Genomic DNA, 23,603 nt, shown 5'->3' on the forward strand with positions numbered 1-23,603 from the left:
TTTCTGTTTTTCACAGTAAAGCCTCCCAGTAAACTTGGGGATGGTAAAGTTTGCTGTGTGTAAGAATCCCTGTTGTGGTCAGGAGCTGACTGTTGGAAGTTGGCCAAGTCAGCAGATTCTGAATGACCAAGATAATCCATCTGTGTGAAGAATGCAGAGAGGCAGGCGGGGGGTCTGAAGAAACCATCCATGGGGTAGGGGAGGAGTACCCGTTGTAATTGCTCTCTGGATGTGGGGTTGAAGTGTTGCGAAAAGGCATTGTCTCTCGTGGCATGGAAAGAGAAGGAAACAGCAGCAGCTGGGAAACAATTGGAACACTTACTGGCAGGAGAGGCAGAGTGGCTTGGGGAGGAGATCCTTGGTTTGCACTTGGAGTTTCAAAGGTCGAGTAAACATTTGGCTCAGCACCATCATTTCAGTTTTCTCTTGCATGCCAAACTATTATGCTCTGACATGCACTCCCTTTTCCCCACCCCCTTTTGTGGTTCTGCTTGTACAGACATTGATGAATGTGAAAGGAATCCTCTGTTGTGCAGAGGGGGCGTGTGCATAAACACCGAAGGAAGCTTCAGATGCGAGTGCCCTCCAGGTCATCAATTGTCTCCAAACATCTCTGCCTGTATAGGTAAGGAAAAAAGGAGGAGCACATGCAGCAATGTCCATTGTATTCCCAGCTTCCTAAAGATATAGTCCCTTGCTCCAACTCTGCCATCACAATGCCATACAGAAAGCACAGCACAGGGCTTTCTAGACAGGGCCTCCGTGTACCCAGCATTCTCACCGACTTCCTAAAAACCACCCTGAATTAGGAATGGGGAGCAGTTCCATAATTAGTTATTTTCATGTATGGGGCAGGCTCCCCAAATCATTGCCTGTTTCCTCACCAGCCCTAGGAGTTAGGCAATACAGGGAAACTTCTGAGCTTTAAAACCGATCTTCATCTGTGACACAGAGGGTTATGGCTGCAGATCCTTGCAAAAGTCAGGATACTGTACTGTACCTGGGTGAAAGAGTCACGGCTACTTCTTTAATTTTATTCACCTAGTTGCAGGAATCATCCCATCGTCATTGCCTATGGGTACTTCCTCTCGGAAGCTTGTTCAAAGCAAGAGCTGAACTACATATTCAGCAGAATCACGAAGTCTAGTACTTGTTGGGTGCTACAGGTGAAGGACTGCTTGTTGTGGGGGAAAAGCCTCCCCAAGAAAGCAAATGAACATGCTCGGAAGAAGACTAAGTTAGACCCTTCTCCCTGATATGCAAGCTTTCCATGAGTGTGGAATAGGGATGCAATTGCATAAGCACCCCTCTGCTCATCCAAAAATGGCTCAATGATTTACATGTGTTCCAATGCTTTGAATGCTTTAAATTGTTTTAACATTTTGCCTTATTTTGTTTTTGTTGTGTTCATTGTTGTGAATCGCCTAGAGCCTTTGGAGTCAGGTGGTATATAAATCAATAAAATCAATCAATCAACTGATTTACATGTTTTTTAATTTAAGCAAAACCTTGAGATGTTGTGGGCAATTGATATGGCTGTTTATAAAGTGCCTACCTCTGCCACTTCTTTCTCTTTCCACTATCCCAAGGCCCTCAAAAACCTTATCTTTCTTGAGATAAAGGTAAAGGTGGCATTGGTAACTGCAGGTACTCCAAGCCTCAGTGGCCATGACTCCCCACAGTGGGAATGACACTTGGCACAAACCTTTTCTTACAGGATTACAGGACTCACCAGGTCTAGGACTACAAGTCCTAACATACCTGGCAATAAAATGATGTTCTTTGAGCCCAGAATTCTTAATCATGGAGGGGAGCTCTTCCTGCATTTAGCACCTGTCCACTTTAGAAAAATGCTGAATGTGGGGGGGTGTGATCAGGGAGCTCACTTGCCCTATCTCTGTGTTGGTTTTCTACAGTAGACTAACACCTGAATAGCTTCAGTTTCCTGGCAAGCTCTTCAGATTTGGGAAGAAAGGGCAAGAATAAAGCCTTGAGCAGCCAGAGCTCAGATGCTGATTCTTTCCTAGACTGGAGTAGAGAGCACTTCTTTTAAAGTTCCCTCTTCTCTTCTCACTACTTGTTGCCAGATCTTCATCTCTGTCTTAAGAACTGCTGTTGACGTAGAGACATTCCTGCCCTGTAGTATTTGCCCAGAAGTAGTGGGAGGCAGTGGTTGTGGGCAGGGTCTTAAAATGTTGCCTTCCTTTTTTCAATAGACATTAATGAATGTGACCTGAGTATAAATTTGTGCAGAAATGGACGTTGTGTCAACCTCATTGGAAAGTATCAGTGTGCCTGCAACCCTGGATATCAGTCAACACCTGACAAATTATATTGTATTGGTAAGAACTTTGTTTTCCCTCTGCATCAGCTGCAGCTATTAATTAATTGATTAATAATCTCTTATACTTGACATAAGGTTTCCTGGAATGTAAACAACATTTTCATAATCCAGTGAATAATTAGTACGTTAAACAGAATCTAAGCTTTAAAGAATCTCAAAGCCAATAATGGTATGGAGGTAGAAGGCCAGCTTGTGGTTGGAGTCAATCCAGTGAGACTATTTAATGTCATGAGTGTTACTTCAGAATGGCTTTTCAGTGGCCTAGTTTGCTGGGAATAATCCTTCAGACTAGTGGTGTGGGCAAATTCACAACTGAGAGAGTTCAAAATGCAAACTCACTCCTGTCTGAAAACCCTTGCCCTATTTTGAGTTGAACGAGAGCACGTTGAATCCAGCATGAAATGAGATTCACTCCTGCTATTGGCCAACCCTAACTGCCAGTTTAGCTGGCAGGAGCTGAGACATGCCCTCAGCTCCAGCCTGTGGGCTTCCCAGCGGCATCTGGTGGGCCACTGGGTGAAACAGGATGCTGGACTAGATGGGCATTCTTGGGCCTGATTCAGCAGGGCTGTTCTTATGTAGTTTCTAGCTCCTTTCCAAGCAAGAAATCTTTGTCTTTGGAAAGGGGAATGGAGTGGCCAGCAGTGGGAAGGGCTTGTTAGAGACAGGCCTTTAATTAAAATCTCTTTAATTAAAAATGATACTTTATGTTCACAAGTTTCATTTCCTGCTGGAGAGCATGGGATTTGTGGTTTCAATTCAGGTTAATACCTTCCCCTACTGCATATTAGTTTGTGTATATGTTATATATGATAACTCTTTGTTGCCCAAAAGTACACTAGTGTATCTGTAGTTTAGAGTCAGTTTGAAGCCCATTAAGAACTTTGAAACAGTCCCAGAAGCGTTTTAAAAAAACCCATTTTATTATATTTCTTGTGACCATTTATTTATTCCTTTCCAGATATTGATGAATGCGACATCATGAATGGCGGCTGTGACACCTTCTGTACAAATTCAGAAGGCAGCTATGAGTGTAGCTGTAGACCAGGATTTGCGCTGATGCCAGACCACAGAACTTGCACTGGTACAGTAAATTTGTGACCATTTGTTCTCATAGATGCTGCCAAGCTCTTCCTAACGCCTTGCTGTATCTGTGCTTTTCTCAGACGTCTCTGTGCCTTTCTCAGACTTTGTGTCTGTAGTCATCACTGCTGTTTTTACACCCCAGCCCCATGCATGTGTACTCAGAAGTAAACCCCACAAATTTCAATGACATTTATTCATTTGATTGCTTATTTAAAATTCTTCTATCCTGCTTTTCTGTTCCAGTTATCCGATGCCCAAAGCAGTTAACAAATAACAGAATTTAAACAATAAAAGTCAAATTACAATATCATAAATAGAACAACAAATAAAAAGCAACAATAAAAACACAAATAAACTGTCCAGGACAATGAGAGAGAGAGAGAGAGAGAGAGGGACTAAACTTCCAGCCTGGCTGAAAGCCTGCTGAAAAAGTGACCTCTTCAGCATACAATGAAATAATTTGCTGCTGCGTACACAGTCCTGATTCTCAGCTTTGGGGACTACGTGCAGCATTAATTCATCATGTCACTTTAATTCATCATGAAGGGCCAGAATACACTGGTGACCCACTCTGTTTTCTGTGCCGGGGCTCTGGTTTGGAACACAGCTCCACATTTAGAAGCTAGCTTACACAGTAGGGATAAAATCTGCAGCTAGGTCTTAGCCACAAATCACAAATGTGAGTGGTTGCGAACATTGTTGGTTTAAAGAAGTGGAACAACCAGAAAGTAAACCCTGTAGCTTCAAGTTAAATAATTCTGCCTTTATTTCATTAAGATACCAATATTTGTCATAATTCTTTATGCAACCAGGGCACAGACATATTATTTTGTAGCCCAGTGGTTCTGCAGGAAGGATGTGGGTTGGCAATAATCCTCCACACACACAACTTTCTTATTTTAAAAGGCCATCCTTAGAAATATGTAAGTACAATTTGCCAACATCTTGCAGTGGCCTCTTTTTTTGCAGATGTGACAGATGCACACATTGCTACACTTTTCACCAGCAATTAACTTTATACACAGACATTAGGAATTTGTAGCTGTAATCAACAAAGCTGTTTCGGCAAAGTACTTAAAAGTAAGATGCCTATTTGTTTCAGCAGGGCAATGCTGGCTTAAATACAAATTGTTCTGGCTTAAATAAATTGCAGTTTGGCCCTATCCATCTCCAGCACAGCATCCCTAAAGGTGGCTGTTAGTTTCTTTTTTAGATTGTGAGCCCTTTGGGCACAGGGAGCCTGCCTATCTATCTATCTATCTATCTATCTATCTATCTATCTATCTATACATACATACATACATACATACATACCACTTTGGGAACTTTTGTTCAAAAGCGGTATATAAAAAAATTAAGGACTGTTATTTCCAAAGAAGCCAATAATTTGAAATAACTGTTCATGAAAAAAAGAGGCCAGAGATAAATGAAACACAAAAGTAGAGTGGAGAATTGTGATGTATCAACTTTGAGTCATGCATCCTGTGATAGAGAGAAACCCAAACGAATACTACTACTCTGGATATTTATATACCGCTCTTCAACCAAAGTTCACAAAGCAGCTTACATAGAAAAAGAAATAATGCATAAATAAGAGGGCCCTCCTGACCCCAAAGGGCTCACAATCTAAAAAGAAACATAAGGCAGATACCAGTAACAGCCACTGGAGGGATGCTGTGCTGGGTTTGGATAGGGCCAGTTGTTCTTCCCTCCTAAATATAAGAGAATCACCACTTTAAAAAGTGTGCGCAGCATGAAGTAGCATGACAGCAGACCAGAGGAATCAGTAACACACAAATACTGTATAGAAAGGAAGGGCAGAAATGTATTTATTTGCAGCATACAAAGAAGTTTTTTGCATGTCACTTCAGATAAGACTCCAGTTCCAAGTTGTTGATGAATGTGACAGCTTAATGTGATTAATAAAATGAGCAGTAGCCAGCAAGGGAGATCTTCCAGGTTGCATCTCTTTACAAAAACAACCATTAGGACAGTTTCTGTTTGGTGTTAGCTGAGCAGAAACTGAATAATGAACTCTTGGACTCAGTAGTTAAAATGAGTTAAGTTTCTTACAGCTGCGTAATTCCTAAAAGCCACAATAGACTCATCTCCTCGTGAGTTACACCCTTTCTCTCCAAAGAGAGGAGATTCTCAGCTCTCCCCTCTTTGTTTTGCAAACATTTCCTTTCAGTAACTAAGCAAAGTTTTGGATCTCAAGCTAGGATGTGGTGTTCTTGAAAGGGAAAAAAATCACACCAACTTGTAAAGAAGCACATTGATGAATTTAAAATGTTTGCAATTAATTCAGGCAGCCTGGTAACGTCATAAGGATGAAATTTCCAGGAATGTAAATCAGTCCCCGGTCATTGATACTAAACAGTGGTATAGGGAACTATATAAATTCTGAAGATGGCAACATTATTTTCAGCGCACAGAGCAGATAATAGGACCTAGCATTTGTGTACTGCTTTCAAGTGTTCAAAGAGCCTCACATGTTGTACTGTGCAATCCTTACAATAACCCTGTAAGGAAAGTCCATATTATTATCCCTTTATTGCAGTTGGGGGGCAGAGGTTAAGAGAGAATAGCTTGCCCTATATCCTGTTTATGACAGATGCAAGATTTGAACCAAAGAAGTCCTGGTTCATATATCCTCTATGAATAAGAAATAATAATAATAGTAATAAGAAAATACAGGCAAGAGAGTTCAAAAGATACTCTGGGTAACCAGAGGCCATTTGATCCAAGCTCTAGAACACTCTCGCCTGGGACTTTCGCTTACCTTCCTCATATTGGACTTCTGATGCTGTATAAAAACTTTTGTTTGGATGGGCTTTTTCGGTGGGATAGAGATCCTCTTTGTTCTTCTGCTTACATGTTTATTATTATTCTGCTGTTTTAGTTGTTCCTGTCTGCTTATTTTTAATTGTATTTGGTTGTGTCTTTTATGTTTACTCAAAAGAAAACTCCTATTGAGTTCAGTGGGGCTTACTCTCCAGTAAGCTTGTTATAAGGCTTCTTTTGCTTAATACTTTGGATGTTTTACTTCAAACAGAAAAGCTGTATATAATTATGTGTTTTAAAATAAATAACTAAAATAAAATAGAGAAAGGCAGGGTTTCTGCACACACACACACACACACACACACACACACACACACACACAGTTTTTATATACCACCCTTCCTAAAGTGAGTCAGGGCAGTTTACATTAAAACCAAAAACTCATTAAAAAAACAATTATCAATTAACATTTAAACCAGATTAGAATTAAAACTAGGTATCATTAAAAGCTAGGTTAAAAAGATGGGTCTTTACGGCTCTCTTGAAGGCCTTCAAGGAAGATTATCCTCTCATGTCCATTGGAAGCACATTCCACAGCCTAGGGGTAACAACTGAGAACGCCTGATCCCAGGTCTCCACCAGATGAACCGAAGACCGACCCCTCCTGATGATCTCAGTGAGTGGTGGGAAACTTGTAGAGCAGGCCTGCTCAACTTTGGCCCTCCTGCAGATGTTGGCCTACAGCCCCTGTAATCCTTGGCTATTGGTCGCTGTAGCTGGGGATTATGGGAGTTGTCATTAAAAAACAGCTGGGGGGGCCAAAGTTGAGCAGGCCTGTTGTAGAGAAAGGCACTCTCTCAGGTCTGTCCGTCCGCGCTCTCAGGTCTACATTTAACAAGTTAGGTTTGGCCATCATGTATTGTACCTTCTAGAAACAGCCACCACTTAACCCCACAGCCACTTTTTTCTTTCACTAGTGGGGGTTAATTAATTTTGAATTTATATTTGTCACTTTCCTCTGTAGATATTGATGAGTGTGAAGACAATCCTAACATCTGTGATGGTGGCCAGTGCACAAACATACCTGGAGAATACAGATGTCTTTGTTATGATGGATTCATGGCAACTGATGACATGAAGAGTTGTTTAGGCAAGTTAAAAAACCTGTTATCCTAATCCTCTCAGTAACCTGTCTTACATAAGTGATGGAAGAAATAGAAGAAAGAGTGCTTTGTTTAAATGGGGAAGCAAGGAGCAGCTATTCATAACTAGCTCTAATGTGGATAAAAGACAAGGAATCGATTGGTTGTTTTGCTGTTGCACATCAAGTCCACTTAATGCTGGTTGTTAAGGTTTGACAACATTTGGAAGAGGCTGGATGCAAATTAGTGCTAGGATTGAAATGATTCCTCTTGTTCATATAAGACAAAAATAGAAACCTCTTACTACTTATTTAATTTATATATATATATATATATATATATATATATATATATATATATATATAGAGTGTGTGTTTATCTTCTAAATTTTGGCATGGGGACATATGGGATTTATGCAAGCTCTCTGTGTCAAGAGTGAAAATTCTTTCTGTGAATTTTTAGAGCATTCTACTAAAAAGGCATATAGAATAAAGTAAGACTGCCTAACCAGAGCTGCAGTGCAGATCTTCAGAGGTTTTTATAAAAACGGTTTAGAGGTTTTACAGTCCTCTTTATAGACTAGAATTCCAGTGGAATTATTCCAAATTTTTTAGGCTTCAAATTATTCCAAGCCAGGGCAGGGTGGGGTGTGTGTGAACATTAAGACCTTGCTAGGTAATTGTACTTTTATACAGGGGGAAAACATCAGAATATAATAAGAAAGCATGGGGCATGTCAGTTCACCATTACAAAGTTTGGACTAATGAAAGCGAAAATTAAAAACTGATTGGGGTGAGTGGAGGAGAAGTAACAGAAGGAATCTGTATGTTGGAATAAAGAGAAGCAGACATCGAGGGTCAAAGTGGATGGATCTTCCTGAAGTTTTCCAAGGTTTTTATGTTCCTATAAAAATTCTGAAGAGCCAAGAATTCCCATGAGGTGTGTTGCTTTTGAGTTCACAGTCAAGGAGCAGAGTTTGTTAGATTTCTCAGCTGTGCCTTCCACCCCCTTTTTGGGAACAATAGAAGCCTAACCCTGACAAGTTCAGAATGTTCAAGGTTCAGAAATGAAACTCAGCACCAGAGATCAGCTTTTCAAGCGTCAAAACAGTTGAGTCCAACAGCACCACATGGTCCGTTTCCAAAAGAATATCCTCTTCTGCCAAAATTTCATAGCTGCTTCCTCATTTATAATACAGTACTTATATTTTAATGTATAAGTCTTTTTGTATCCATATTTGTATCTAGAATGAAATATTGATAATTCTGTTAAGATGTTACAACTATGCATCTAAAACCCTTTCTCTCCACTCAGATGTTGATGAATGTGAACTGAACAAGGACATCTGTTTGAGTGGAACTTGTGAGAATACAAAAGGATCCTTTATCTGTCACTGTGATTTGGGATATTCTGGTAAAAAAGGATCAACTGGTTGCACAGGTATGTATAGATTTAATGTATGTATTAATCTTTGTGTATTTGGTGTTTGATAATAAAGTACCATACTTTTCCAAATTCCATGTCATTACTTGATACCACATTTTTCTCTGTGGCACTCATTTAAGATGTGCTGCAGCGTGAAGGACGTGTGTTCTGGCCTTCGTGGTCTGTGATTTAGCTAGTCAGTTGCTCAGGAAACCAGCCACATTCATTACACATGGATAGTTAATTTTGCCTTGATACTGTGATCTTAGAGGTATTAATAATTTTCCATTACCTGTGACAGTTTTCTTTTTTATTTTTCATTTCATGTTTTCTTTAACAAAATAAAAAAGATAGATATAGGTGGTTTTTTAAAAACCCCATAACTATCACCATGTTATGGGTTGGGGTTAAAAGTAGATCTTTATTCTAAAGATGTTAAAGACGACAGAGTCAAACATTTGGCAGTGTGTGTTGGCCACAATCCTGCACCCAGTTATATTGCAATATCATTGAAATTGTGGGTGTTACTTGCATGTTACTATGTCTTGGACTGCAGCTGTTTTTATTAGGGCTCACAAGTTGCATTTCTGCAAAAATGGATGACTTTCTGTACACACACCATCCTGTGTATGTATAACACACAGTTATGATGTTGTGAGCCACCCAGAGAACAATTTGTTATGGGGCAGCTAACAAATAAAGATGATGATGATAATGACAATGACTTGCTGGCTTTGTCATGGAAGCCCTTGCACAGAGCACTGCATGCAAACTAGAATCCTGCAGAATTTTAGATTGGAGCCAGTGCATGATTTTAAAAATGTACAGAATAAGCACCCTTAGAGATCCGTGAAATCTAGAGCCTTTTTTGGAATCCTGGATTTCATGGACCTTACATTGAGTCAGACACGTGTTTTGCTTAGCCAGGTCACTGCGTACATAGATGTAGAAATGTCTCCTGCATCTGGAAGGAAGTAACATGAGAATTTTCCTTTACTCCAGCAAAGGATTCATATTAAGTTTTATTCCACTTAAGTGACTGGCAGAAATCCAGTTTGTGAGAAAGACTCGACCAACATAACATAACATGTAATTCACTACATCATGACAAGACCACCAAGTACCACATCATCAGGACCATATTGGATTTGGATCTGGTAACTCTACACTCTGCAAATAATAGCAGACCCTCTACTCTAAATATTGTATTGGCAAAAGCTCTATGTTTGAACAGATATTTTGTTAGTGATTTCAAAATGGCAGCAGTACAGATCCTTGACTTAATGGAATTATATCAAGATAGTTTAACAAAACCAAAAATGTACACTTTTTTCCTATCGGTCGCCAGTGAAAAGTGCTGAAGTTCAAGCTTACAAGCTTGAAGGCCAGTTGCATTAATAACACAGGATGTTGGTGTTTGAGCCAAGGTGTTCCTAATCATAGCTATTGCATAAAATATAAACACAAGCATATGGTTAATTTACTTTTTTAAAATACAGGTTTAGAGCAAACAAAGCCCTTGCAGCCTCAAGTAAGACATATACAGTACAAAGGCTAGTAAGTCATTTCTGTTGGGAAATTGAAATTAACATTGTAAAACAGACATCAAAAATATTTGAAAATGATTCTAGGTAAGAATAATGTGGGAACATAATGTGTTCCCATTCATTAATAACAGCTGTCTTCCTACTTTTATAAACAGCTCCCTTACACAGAAAGCTGAGCATGTCAGGGAGAAGAGTAGGCCCAAACAATTTCTCCAGTTGCTCTAGCTTTCAAACAGCAGGTAGACATGGAGGAACATTTCCCCCCATGTAGCCCCATCTGCACTGTAAAGTGGAACGGTCCAGGAAGGCTCAATTGCATACTATTCTGAATGTGTAGCCCTCAGGTTTAGCCCTGCAGAGAGGGTATATCTGCGCCCTTGACAAAGCTTCATATCTTTCATTCTAACATTCCTTGGAGGAGAAGAGCTGGTCTTGTGGTAGCAAGCATGACTTGTCCCTTTTGCTAAGATATTCCCTTTAGGGGGTGGGGTCACTCTGGGAGGAGCATCTGCACACTCGCATGCAGGTTTGCTCTCTGATATGTCCAAGATAGGGCTGAGAGAGACTCCTGCCTGCAACCTTGGAGAGGCCGCTGCCAGCCTGTATAGTATGTTTATTGCGGCCACAGACCAGATTAACAAACAATAGCAATTAATAGCATTAATAAGGAAATTCAGGAAATTTCAAAGTTTACAAAATCACTAACTGTTCAAATTACTAATCTTTATGGAGCTTTGACGCCACAAAACAGAACTTTGTCACATTATCTGAAATTACAGGTTTAGAATTGGTCAGTATAGACTATATTGAGCTCGATGGACCAATGGTCTGACTCGGTATATGGCAGCTTCCTATGTTCCTATGACTGGGGCTTCAGTGTGATTCCCCTTTCTAAGGGATGGGAATTTGTCACCTCAGGTTGCCGCTGCAGAGGCTGGAAGTGACATTGACTTCCTTGTGTAGCCTCGTTTAGGAACAGCAGCGGGCAAAGGGAGATCCTGATGGTGTCAGGAAGGCAAGGGAGGGCCAGGGAGCTAACGAAAGCCCAGCCACTGAAGTGGGTGGGTAAGCGCAGAGCTGTAGTTCTGTGGCCAGCTTTTAAGGCAAAAGTGGGCTGGCTAGCAGCAGTGCAGCAGGACCTAAATGGCTGTAAGGATGCTGGGGATAGTACATGGCTGTAGCCATTTTAGTATTTCACCCAGGGATCCCAAGCAGCTTGTGGGTTGTTTTCTCTCTCCAAAATGCAGTTGTTTCCCCGTTTGCTTGTGTATTGTATTCATGATCAGTTCAGTTCCCTGGCAGTCAGCATGCAGTATGTGTTCCCTCAATTTCTCACCTAAATGCTAACATAATATTTGCAGCTGCCCCTGGAAGGGAAACAGTGGAGGGAGGAGGGATCATCCTTTTGTAATAATGCTGTATGTGTCTGGAGCCTATTTCTCTGCTCAGACTGCGTGCCAGCAGCTCTGTTTCGTATTCCCAGACAAGACCCTGAGCACCACAGCATTTAGTGACAGCATTAAAAATATGTGCATTTATGTTCTGCAGCTTGACTGTGGGGGATGGATTCTTGGCCTCCTGCAGACATGCCAAACGCACCCACACTTTTAAAAAGAGCCACCAAAGAATTGCAGAAATGTGTGTGCAACTTTGAAGAGTAGGTTCCTTGTTTCATGGGAACAACTGCACAAGGTCCCCCGAGCTCTATTACAGTTGCATCTACATATTTCATCCCTCTTGTCATTACCAATTGTTTCAGTTTGAACAAGTAAACATGTTTTTTTTCCCTCTCACCCCCAGTCTTTTAACTGCATTCACAATCCACCCACTGACATGCATTCCCATCTCAGACAGATGTTAATCTTGTTTCACTTCAGTTCTCAGTAAGAATGTGGGCAGAGTTTAGGGAAATATTTGGTTTTATGCAGAGATTTACATTACCTGTGACAGAAATCTGGGCTGGATTCATGCCGTCATTTTTAATTATTTGCAAAAGAAAAGCAAAAAGGGCTGGGTCAGCTCAGCTACTACTACACACATATTGCATGAGGAAAACAGCAAAGAAAGAAGCTGGGATCAGGGGATGAAGAACCACTCCTATACAAAGGGCCTACCCCAATTCCAGACTGCTGTCCTCTCACAGCTGCTCATCTCTCGTGTTCATTATATCTGATCCTCAACTAGTTTCCCCCTGCCCTCCACTGACAAATAGTGGGAAACTGGTATTCCTTCCTCACCTCTCATCTGCTCCCAGGACTTTGCATCTGGTTTTTGGGCCCTCTGAGGCTACGTTTTCAGACTGTAAGCCCTTTTGGGACAGGGAACCAAATAAAATTTTGTTTATTGATATGTTCCTGGTTTTAGAACTGTATGTTGAAATACAGTGTATGTAAAAATAATAATAAATTTCTAAAGCAAGTAGGCTGTTGCTAGCATGGCCAGCGTGGTGTAGTGGTTAGAGTGCTGGACTAGGACCAGGGAGACCCGAGTTCAAATCCCCATTCAGCCATGAGACTTGCTGGGTGACTCTGGGCCAGTCACGCATCTCTCAGCCCAACCTACTTCACAGGGTTGTTGTGAGGAGAAACTCAAGTATGTAGTACACTGCTCTGGGCTCCTTGGAGGAAGAGCGGGATATAAATGTAATAAATAAATAAATAAATAACATAGCCATAAACCTGTTCCCTTATCTCTCTGGGGAACAGCCAGAGCCATAGCAACTCCCCTACCCCAGTCCCACCCATTCTGCCCTCTCTGCTTCTGCAAGGTTTCTAGGGCTGTTTCTGGGCATCTAATTGGCCTGTCACTGACTGGAGACCAGTCCTGGCTTCCATAGTTTTCATCCCCAGTGAAGCAATCCTTGAAGGCCATTCGCTCCTCACAAAAAGGACCACAATCTACTCAGAAACAGGGTGTGTCTTTTTCAAGGCTCTAACTGATTGTGGGATCAGAGGGAGAATGGTGGGTGTGAAAGGAGGCGTATACTTCACATGGACTGCCTGAGAGACCCATATAGCCCCTCTCTGGTAACTTTCTGAAAAAGGCCAAAATGTCAACCTCTGAAATTCAACTGCTTGCTTTCTTGCCCTTTTAGATTTTGTTGCTTTGTGGTTTGGTTTTGTCTGTAATATTATTGATTGTTTTACTTAGAATGTATTGTTTATGATCCTTTACTGGTTTTTTAAATTCACAAATTAGTATGAAAGATAGGTATATAAATGTTTATAAATAAATAAAATATATAAATAAAATAAATATGTGACTATCAGTGGGTTTGCAGATTCCACGGAAGTTCTGAGAGAGAGAGAGAGAGCACCCATGTGCTTCCTTCCCTTTACTTTTGGCAACCAGCCGATACTAAGTCATTGGGGCTGGCATCAAAGGTGGACCAAGTTGGGTAAAGGTTCAAGGGCCCATACCTGACCACAGCCAGTTGAGACCCCATGACTGCCCACTGGGAGCTATCCACCCCCTTTGCAGTGCTAGCAGAGGCCCAAGTGTCAACAGACTTGCACCGTCACTGTTTTTGCCGCCAGCCACATCCCATCTTTATAAAACTGTTGAACTGGAAGAGTCCTTGTAGGCTTAGTCCACACACCCCTCCGCCATGCGCTTAGTGAACAAAATTGGGACGGGAGCTAAAGCTTAGACTGAGTGATGCCCAGGCTGTGCTTGAAGAGCTCAAGCAAAAGAGAACCCTCTCCCAGAGGCCTCTGCATCACCTTGAGGCCTGTTAATAGAAGCTGCTTACAGCTATAAGAATGTGTGTGCTCTAGTAGGAAGAAGCAGTGGGACAGGCGGAGGATGCAGGGTCAGCCTTGGGCTGGAATGTTTGTTTTGGTTGGCTTGCACCAACCTTACACTCAAAGGGAAACTTTGCAAGGAAACAAGATTAGGACAGGAAAAAAGAAGGAAAAAATGTTTATACGGTCTTGACACTGTACTCTTTGCTTTAGTAAAGTCAATGAATATTTTGCTCTTATTTTTGGAGCCAATTTTAGGTATCTTTAGTCATGCTGGGTAGCAGCCTTCTTCACAGTGGGACCACAAAACTCCATGAAACTGATAGGGTAACAATTTCTGGTCTTCCTGTATATCTGAAAACAAACAAAAACCCTTGATTTCATAACCATCAACACCATTTGAAAATACAGGTGGCCCTTGTTATCCGTGGGGGTTCTGTTCTGGCCTGCAACCGTGGATAACAAAACCACAGGTAACAAGACCTTGAGTCAATGGGAATTGGAGGGTTAGGTTCCTTGAGGTTAAAAAGGGGCTTAAAAAGAAGAGGGGGCAGAAATAAGAGCAGTAAAGTACTATATACCATGGGTGTACTATATACTCTCTGGGTGTCCAGCAATTCCCCCCAACCTCCAATTCCTCTGATTTTCCTCTAAAAATAATGGCATTTTAAAAAAAGAGCTATAAAATGGCTCCATGCTACAAATGGTGGCTGGATATGAGATTGGAAGCCATTTCCAGCCACCCAGGAATCACGGATTGGTGAATTATGCTTATTTTTAAAACCATGGATAACAAGGCCAGGTCTATATAGCCCAACTGTGGATTTGTGAAACCGTGGGCCACGGATAGTGAGGCCCGCCTATACTAGATTCCTCCTCTTCCCTAACTGGTACAAGAGCTGCATGGATCTTTCCCCACAATAATTTGCAGTGTTTGTGTGTGTAAAGAGGACTTTCTGGAGGCTCCTCCCTAAGATCTCCAAATGCAGTTTTTAATATTTGTTTGTAGTATTGTATTCCCCGCCTCCTACACACCATTTATTTGCTCATATTTTCAAAACAAGCCAGGACTTCTTGATCCTGATAGAGTGATCCCAGCCAATCAGGAATCGTATGGTGAGCCTGATGACATCATGGTACAACATAGCCAGTCCAACTTGGCCACGGGACAACATCACTAAGGCTAAACAAGCCATGTCTTTGCCCTCTCTCTGAATGTCGGGGAAAGGAGTGCAGCCCTTTTGCTGAGGCAGTCAAGCTCAATGCCTGTTTTGCCATCCTGCACTGCAGGGATTTCAGCACAGCATGGGAAGCAGGGAGGATTGGCCCTGTTCAGCAGTGTCTCTCACACATACTTTTGCACTCCCCCCATTGCTAAAAAAGGCTTTTAAAAAATCTCCAAAATCCAGCTTTTCATTATGTCTCAGCTGCAGCTACATGATGCTGCTGCCACATATTAGGAATTCTCACATGTGTATTCCAAAAACAAGGTTGGGGGAGGAGGGGAGAGTGATCATGTGGGAACCGAGAGCCAGGCAGGAAGGGAACTCCCTACCCACATCCCACCCCCAGCATTTTATTGAGAATGGATGGAAAGCGGTCCTTTCCCATTTTACCGAGGGGAATTAAATGGAAGAGTAAAGAGGGATGAGAGCTTGCATGCCATAGATTTCTAATAGCTAAAGTTTCCTTTCCTTCGAACGTGAAAGTGTAAGCAATGTAACACATGTCCGTGGTGGACCAAGCTTTGTACTATATGGAGTTGGAGAAGGGGACATTTTGTGATATACTGGGCATGGAGTGCAAGTGTTTATTTGTACTGTTCTTGTGAAAAGACTGACAGCACCAAGAACAATCATGGATAAGGGAATAAATTGTATTTTTTTAAAAAAATAAAAATGCATAGGTCTGTGTATAGACATTCCTGAAGCATTTGTTTTAAGAACCAGCAAAGAGATTTGAGATCTGAAAGTACTGCTTTTGAAATTGTGTATTTCCATGAAAATGTGTGTTAATCGTAATTTCTGTCTATGACAAGGAACACAAAGTTTGTTATGCAGTACAGACAATCTGAGATTGCTCAGAAATCTAAGTAAGGCGAAGAAAAATGCCTAAGTGAAATGTACTGGCAAGGTTGAAGGTACCGAAGGCTAGAACACACTGTTCATTAAACTTAAAGGTGTCATCCCATCCTAAGCCTATTTATGTTTCTTTTTAATCAATAACTTGCTTGGGCACCATAAAATTACTACTTTTTATATGGCACTGAGGGCCAAATCAGATGCAAAATGTGATGGTTTTGTGTGGAACATCTGCACTCCAGTCACATTAAGAATAGGGGTGAGGGTTTTGCGAGCATGGTGTAGTGGTTAGAGTGCTGGACTAGGACCAGGGAGACCTGGGCTCAAATCCCCATTCAGCCATGAGACTAGCTGGGTGACTCTGGGCCAGTCATTTCTCTCCCAGCCTAACCTACTTCACAGGGTTGTTGTGAGGAGAAACTTAAGTATGGAGTACACCGCTCTGGGCTCCTTGGAGGAAGAGCAGGATAGAAAATGTAAAAAAAAATAAAATAAATAAAAGCAAAAGGGGTGCATGGATGAGGAGTGCAGAAACCTTCCCCTACCCACAGCTTACCTTCCTGCAACCCGGTCTCCAAGCATTTTACTACCAGCTGATCACACTTCAAGCTCAGCTGAGGACAAAAGAGAGGAACTGTAGGGAGGTTAGCTGTGCTTCTTAACTTTGTGTCCTCTTTCTATGTGATTGGAAAAGGTCCATATTTTAAACGCAGGGAACTGCCATCATCACATCTGGTTTGGTTCAAAGCCTATTAGCTCTTATTTCATCTGCTGTAGTTATCTGGTGGTGATGCTGAAGCTGCTATGGGGAAAAGTGCAAGTCATGGACGCCATTCAGTCACTCACTAGGGCATAATTAAGCAGAGAGGGGTATGCCAGGCTGCTGGTGTTCTCCAAAGAGGCATTCTAGTTGTTGCAAATGTACGGTGGCTGACATCCAGACTAAACTGCTTATCAGCAGTCCCATTCAAATTTATCATGATTAATGTGTCCCCTGATAACTAGGTCTGCATATCAGCCAGTAATTCTGGGATACTTCTATGCCATGTTCACAGTTTTGCCAACTGCTTATCAGATGATTTGGGGATAAAAGAAAGAGAATTTTGAGAAAAGGATAACAAGAGTGTCTTGTGTGTGTGTGTGTGTGTTTCCCTCTCTCCACAGATATTAACGAATGTGAAATTGGAGCCCATAACTGTGATCGGAATGCTATCTGTACGAACACAGCTGGAAGTTTCAAATGCAGTTGCGGTCCGGGTTGGATTGGAGATGGTATCAAATGTACAGGTGAGCGTGAGGCATTCTGGTTTTATAGAGCCTATGGCATTTGCCAGTATCAGATTTTAAAGTAATTATTTTGGTATCCATTTGCTTCATAAGCAAACTTGTATTCATTGTCAGTCATATGCAAGATTTTCATCTGGATGTGACCTAAATTTTGGTTGCGAAATTTAACCCTGTGTTACAGAGAATTACTTCAGGAGTCCCTTACAGATGTTTAATGAGCTACTCCACAAAAACTTGTGATTGTGCTGCTTCCTTCAGCCTCTTGCATTACTACTCGTATTATTATAAAAGAAGCAAGCTTTTTCTTAAAATAATCAATCAGTACATTACATTACAAATGACAGCTGACAACTCTTGTCTGAAGCACATCCACATTTTCTTGGCGATGGAGGTGTCAAACTTCTGGGGTCAATTTAATGCATATTGTTTCCAATTATTATTGATTTTTGGAAAGATTTACTGTTGAAAACAAGAGAGGACAGGGTATGACCTGACCCAGTAGCGATTTTTATCTACAACGCCTGATTTCCATATGCTTCCCTGTTCTACATTTTAGTTTTGGTATGCAGATTCTAACGTTTTTATCTAATGCAGTATTTTGTTTAGCGATGGGTTGGCACAGCAGTTGGTATTTTCCATCTCAAGTACTTATTTGAACTTATTTAGACCTAGAACTTTGGGGGTACCACCATGCAGCTTGGTCAATGCACCCAATGGGTGTTGGATGTCTCTTTAACAGCTGCTCCCCTCTCCCAGTGCCATATTGGAAGCTGAAGGGTTTCAAAGCAGTTTGTGATAGGGTATCGGCCTGTGCTCTTCAAATCCCATATGGAATGTGCAAGGCCTTTAAGTAGCTTTTTGAATCCCAGCCACAGTCTCTTATGCCTGTAGTTTGAATTATCTTTAGCTCTTTGTTCCTGATGCTCAAGCAAAGGCATAACTCATATGCTATATTAGTTGACACTGTTTCTTTCAGAGCCCTGGATGCAAAGTTCCTGCTAATGCATCCTCAAGTAGCTTTTCCTTTTATGTTTTTGTTTCCATCTGCCTCATTGCTGAATCATATATTTAGTTTGCTATCTCAAGCTGATTTATTTATGGCACCATAATTTATCCTGCAAGTTGTCTGCCATTGCTTTTTTCACAGATTGGCTGTTACTGTCGGGGTTTTCTTTGCTCTTTAAGCTGAGCATACATGAAGTTTGCAATGATAAATGGTTGCCTTTTAATTCATGTGATTTTTGTTCTCTCTAGATCTGGATGAATGCTCCAATGGGACACACACGTGCAGCCCACATGCAGATTGCAAAAATACCATGGGATCATACCGTTGCCTGTGCAAAGAAGGGTACACTGGGGATGGATTCACATGCACAGGTGAGCTTTTTCTGGGACAGACATAAATATTTCTGGGTGCAGTGCCCATGCCTCTGGTTGCAGGAGTGCCACTTCTGACTGCCTTGGGGATGTGCGGCAACTGATGCAGGATTTATTTTATTTTAATTTATTTGATATATTTATATACTACCCCCAATCATGTCTCTGTGCACAAATTCAGATGTTAAAACATTGAAATAATTTAAACTTCAAAACAATATTAACATCTGTATGTCTAATTAAAAGCCTGGGTGAACAATTGTGTCTTCTCTGATAACTTTTAAGAAGGCAGTTAAGATACACTTGTTCACCCAGGCTTTTAATTAGAATTACAGGTGTTAATGTTGTTTTAAAGTTTAAGCAATGGAGGAGGCCTGTCCCTGAGTAGCCACTAGACAAGCTGCAGACAGATTTCCCCATATGATCTCAATAGGCAGCAGGGCTCATTTGTGAGAAGAAGGCATTCTCTTAAATAAATAGCATCACAGTTCTCTAATCCTTCCAGAAATCCTAAGTATTTGATCACATGTAGTTAGTATATCTCAGCACTAGAAATATGTGGGGTTGTGTCTGAACCATTTCAGGCATCCTGGATGGGGGAAATGGCTCTGTTCATCCTCCAAGTGGTTTCTGAGTTTTGGCTTACTTAAAAAAATAAATAAATTGAGAATGTTGTATTATTGTAATACATCTTTATTTCCTAACTTTTTTTCTGACTGATTTTGATTAATGGAGTTAGGTCTTGTTCTCTTCTCCCCCCACCCCCAGAGTTACTTTTCATTAAAAAAAATTCTGATTAATTTGGAGAGCAATCCATAGCTACAAGACAAGTGTGTGTGTTTCATTTTTGACACTTGATTAGAAATTATATCTCCAAAAGCAGAAAGAATGTCCTCTGCCTTTCTCTTTGAAAGGCTGTCCAGGCAACCATATTTTATATTCTGTTGCAGTTTAATGTAGAATTTCAGGCTTGCAAAATGGTGGGTTTTTTGTGTAAGTGTGAAAGAGAGCACATCTCACTAATGCGGTTTTTGTTTTCTTTTTTAGATCTTGATGAATGCTCAGAAAACCTAAATCTCTGTGAAAATGGGCAGTGCCTCAATGCTCCAGGAGGTTATCGCTGTGAATGTGACATGGGATTTTTGCCAAGTGAAGATGGGAAAGCCTGTGAAGGTAATTCAGTGTAAGATATAAACAGTAGTCAACATAATCTGGCAATCACATGGGATTGCCATTAAAATTAGTGGGTTTTAAAATACATTATGCTAACAACAATTAGGCAAACATTTGCCTTGTTTTGCTTCAGGTCCCTTGAATTTTATATTTAAAAATAATTCAAAGCAAGATCTCAAACAAAAAGGGCCCTCTTGGGAATTTTTTGCTTCCTATTTTCTGGTCTGACTGGTGAACCAAAGTTGTTTCTGACATATTTCATCTTGACTGCTTTTAATATTGTCCTGTTTCATTCTCACCCATGTAGGCAAGAGAATGTGGTTCTCATCAAAATTCCCTCTCATACCAAATTTGCATGATAGCATGCCTAGCAGTTTGGAAGGGGTTTTGCAGAAGGTAGAAGCAACATTGTGGTTCCACTTTTCAGCAAAAAAGTTTTGAGAGTTGTTTACATGAGTCTTTCACTGCTCCAGCAAAAGTCCTAGGAACATAGGAAGCTGCCTTACACTGAGTCAGACCATTGGTCCATCTAGCTCAGTATTGTCTACACAGACTGGCAGCAGCTTCTCCGAGATTGCAGGCAGGAGTTCAATGTGGAGGTTTTTTAAAAAAAATCATCTCCCCTGCAAGTTCTTTACTATAAATTGAGAACTTGAGGAATGGATCTTTGTGCTAGTCCTCCAGGGGAGGGATGGTCATCAGAGAGACACAGTGCACGGCACATTCATGGCAGCAGAATCTGCGGAGCCCTATTCATTTTGTGAAAGATCACGCAGACATTTCTGCCATCTCGTTCTTCACTTTTTAAAAACTTAATGCTGCAAAGCTGGGTTCTTGTGCATATAGAAATAATTAAGGCATCTCTTATCTCTCCCCCACTTTTATTAAAGATATTGATGAGTGTACCCTTCCTAGCATATGTGTCTTTGGGACCTGTCACAACCTCCCTGGCCTGTTCCGATGTCAGTGTGAGACAGGATACGAATTGGACAGAAGTGGCGGTAACTGCACAGGTAAGGGACTGGTGGTTAGCATTGTTAATGCTATCCTGGCCACTTCTTAGGCATAGCTTGCTTCTGCATTATTAAATTTAAACGGCAGTTCTTGGCTCACTTATCTGGGAGTAAATCCATTGAACGGTAGTAAGTATGCATACGATTGAACTGCTAGGCACAGTTTTTTCTGGACTTCCTCTACTTCTTGCTCAGTTGAACAACTTTTCTTTGAAATATATCCAGGTTTAACTGATTCGCTGGGCTTGAATGGTAAAGGCTTCCAAATAGTGAGAGTTTTAATCTTGATTAACTCACGCAATGGCCACGTTCAGTCAACCTGCACTCCAAACAGATTAACTCTTTAGTTGGTTTGGGAAAGTGAAACCAGTTTGGATATAGGGATGTCCACATGTCCCACTTATAGCCTTTCATAGGCCTTTTGAACATAGTCTTCTTTATTCATGTCTACCTAATGGACACCTCACACATAATTTTTCTATGGGTAGACACATGTAATTTCTAAAACAATGACGTTTGCACTTGGTGTTTTGCTGGTCGAATGACCGTAACAGTAAAGATTTGATTTGATTTGAAAACAATGATGTGGGAATGCTGTAAGTGTTTGTTTCCAGTCAGACAAGTTATATGTGTCAAGGAGCCTGGTCTGGCCACTGCTTCCTGCATGTGAAGTAGCCCTTGATGGCTCTAGTCTATACCTCAGTATGGGCTTTGCTTTTTTGGACCTGCTGGCCCAGATCCACAGAGTTCTTGGGCCTGTACAAGGACTTCCATGTGTGCACGTGATTGGTTTCTCCTCCCCCACCGCAACTGTGGCTTCTCATGCTGCTTTGGATGCCTTCCCAAATGTCTCTTGAGTTTAGAAGCGTTTTCTCAAGGTGGCATAAATGGCTGAGTTGGAGGGAAGTCTCAGAAGGCCAGCTTTGCACGTGGGAATTCCAGACATAGGCCACTGTGTCTGATCCTAGAGTACCATTTTCTTCTGTTCTCTTGGTTTTATTTAAAAACAAACCCTAGAAAAACAGGTTGCTTACCTGTAACTAGATAAGCCAGCAAGGAAGGGGATTATTAATTCAGGGGTAATATGAGGACCAAACTGCACATGATGTTCATCACACAGTTGGCCCTTGTGTGTCCCTCCCTCCACCCCCCACGTAGAAATAACGGGTGCTGGGAGAAATGATCAGTCTCATGGCCACAGAGAGTTCATTTTGTACTACATTTTTCAACTGGGGTGAGGGTAGGCTTTTTTTCTGTCTTTTTTAAAAAAAACCCACTGTGGTCTCAAAGAAAATGCATCATTCCTGCAGCTGCAAATGGCCATATCAGGATTTCTTCTGCTTGCTGTTGCTGTTTGCATGATTTGCGCATGGACTTGGGGGTCTTTCCTCACTCCTAGGTTGCTTTCCTCCTCTCTCTAGACATCAACGAGTGCGCAGATCCCACAACTTGTATGAGTGGCACTTGTCTCAACATCCCAGGCAGTTACACCTGTGAATGCCCACCTGACTTTGAGCTGAACCCTACTCGTGTTGGATGTGTTGGTAAATATTGTTTCCTGTAACTCATCACAGGGCACATAGTACTTTTGAAATAGCATATGTGGTCCTTTTGCTTTGTGTCTGGAGCTGGGAAAGTTAAATTGGGCCAGCTCTCTACAATTACAGAAATAGAATCTACAGGTTGAATAGTAAGTTGGGCTGCATTTTGGTACAGTGCTTAAATTTAAAAAATGCACAACTATTGGGACTGACACATCACATTGCAGAAGAGCAGCTGAAGATTGCCACTTTAAGTTGTATGAAGAGTAATCATCAAAGTAATATCAGTGGGGCATGATGCTTTTATACAGAAATGCTGAAACAGTTACAGTACTTTAAACCTATGTTTCTTTTGCCCATTAGACACACGCTCTGGCCACTGTTACTTGGAGATTAAACCTCGAGGAGACAATGGAGACTCAGCTTGCAGCAATGAAATCGGGATTGGGGTTTCGAAGTCCTCTTGCTGCTGTTCTCTTGGCAAAGCATGGGGGATTCCATGTGAAGCGTGCCCAGCTGTGAACTCAAGTGAGTAAACTCCAGAGCAATAACAGATAATGACGAATCTGGGGTTTTGCTAGACTTGCTCCTTTAGAGTGCATTAATCCTAATAAGTTCATTCAGAAAAATCCACTGACTTGAAAATAGCATCAAGCAAAGGCAAGTTTAAAAATGCAAATGTGTTGGGAAAAAAATTGTTTGCTTCAGCTTGCTCTCCATAGGAATGAAGTCTGATTTCATCCTGAGAATCTTATATTTGAGGGATCTTGGATAATAGTGCATAATAGTGGGATAATTCTTGCAACAAAACATTTGACTATTATAGACTCAACAAACCGATCCCCTTTTCAGGTGACTACAAGGTGCTCTGTCCTGGAGGAGAAGGATTCCGACCCAATCCTATTACAGTTATTTTGGAGGGTAATGCATATTTTGTTTAGTTTCTCTACCATTCATAATGTTTTATAATTTGAATTCTTTATTGGCATTTAGGAGAGCCCTAAAGACCTATCTGTTCGGCCTGGCCTTCCAGGGTTTTTAAACTGTTTTAAAGGGTTCT

At 41.2% G+C, this 23,603-nt stretch overlaps 1 protein-coding gene across 5 annotated transcripts in view; it reads left to right on the plus strand.

The window, feature by feature from the left end:
- The window catches only part of FBN1 (fibrillin 1), a 216,762-nt gene that overhangs the window by 139,215 nt on the left and 53,944 nt on the right, over positions 1 to 23,603 (plus strand). For 3 of the 5 annotated variants that reach the window (XM_053271937.1, XM_053271938.1, XM_053271939.1), the window contains exons 28-39: positions 500 to 625; positions 2,217 to 2,342; positions 3,306 to 3,428; positions 7,239 to 7,364; positions 8,671 to 8,796; positions 17,317 to 17,439; positions 18,694 to 18,816; positions 19,864 to 19,989; positions 20,880 to 21,002; positions 22,424 to 22,546; positions 22,907 to 23,071; positions 23,396 to 23,464. In XM_053271937.1, the coding sequence (XP_053127912.1) occupies positions 500 to 625; positions 2,217 to 2,342; positions 3,306 to 3,428; positions 7,239 to 7,364; positions 8,671 to 8,796; positions 17,317 to 17,439; positions 18,694 to 18,816; positions 19,864 to 19,989; positions 20,880 to 21,002; positions 22,424 to 22,546; positions 22,907 to 23,071; positions 23,396 to 23,464 (1,479 nt within the window). Of the gene's footprint in view, positions 1 to 499; positions 626 to 2,216; positions 2,343 to 3,305; positions 3,429 to 7,238; positions 7,365 to 8,670; positions 8,797 to 9,783; positions 9,939 to 17,316; positions 17,440 to 18,693; positions 18,817 to 19,863; positions 19,990 to 20,879; positions 21,003 to 22,423; positions 22,547 to 22,906; positions 23,072 to 23,395; positions 23,465 to 23,603 lie in introns of those variants that run through there. The other 2 variants (XR_008311392.1, XM_053271941.1) reach the window with 2 other exon arrangements.

Source organism: Hemicordylus capensis, chromosome 10, assembly GCF_027244095.1.
Source record: "Hemicordylus capensis ecotype Gifberg chromosome 10, rHemCap1.1.pri, whole genome shotgun sequence".
Lineage (NCBI taxonomy): Eukaryota > Metazoa > Chordata > Lepidosauria > Squamata > Cordylidae > Hemicordylus > Hemicordylus capensis.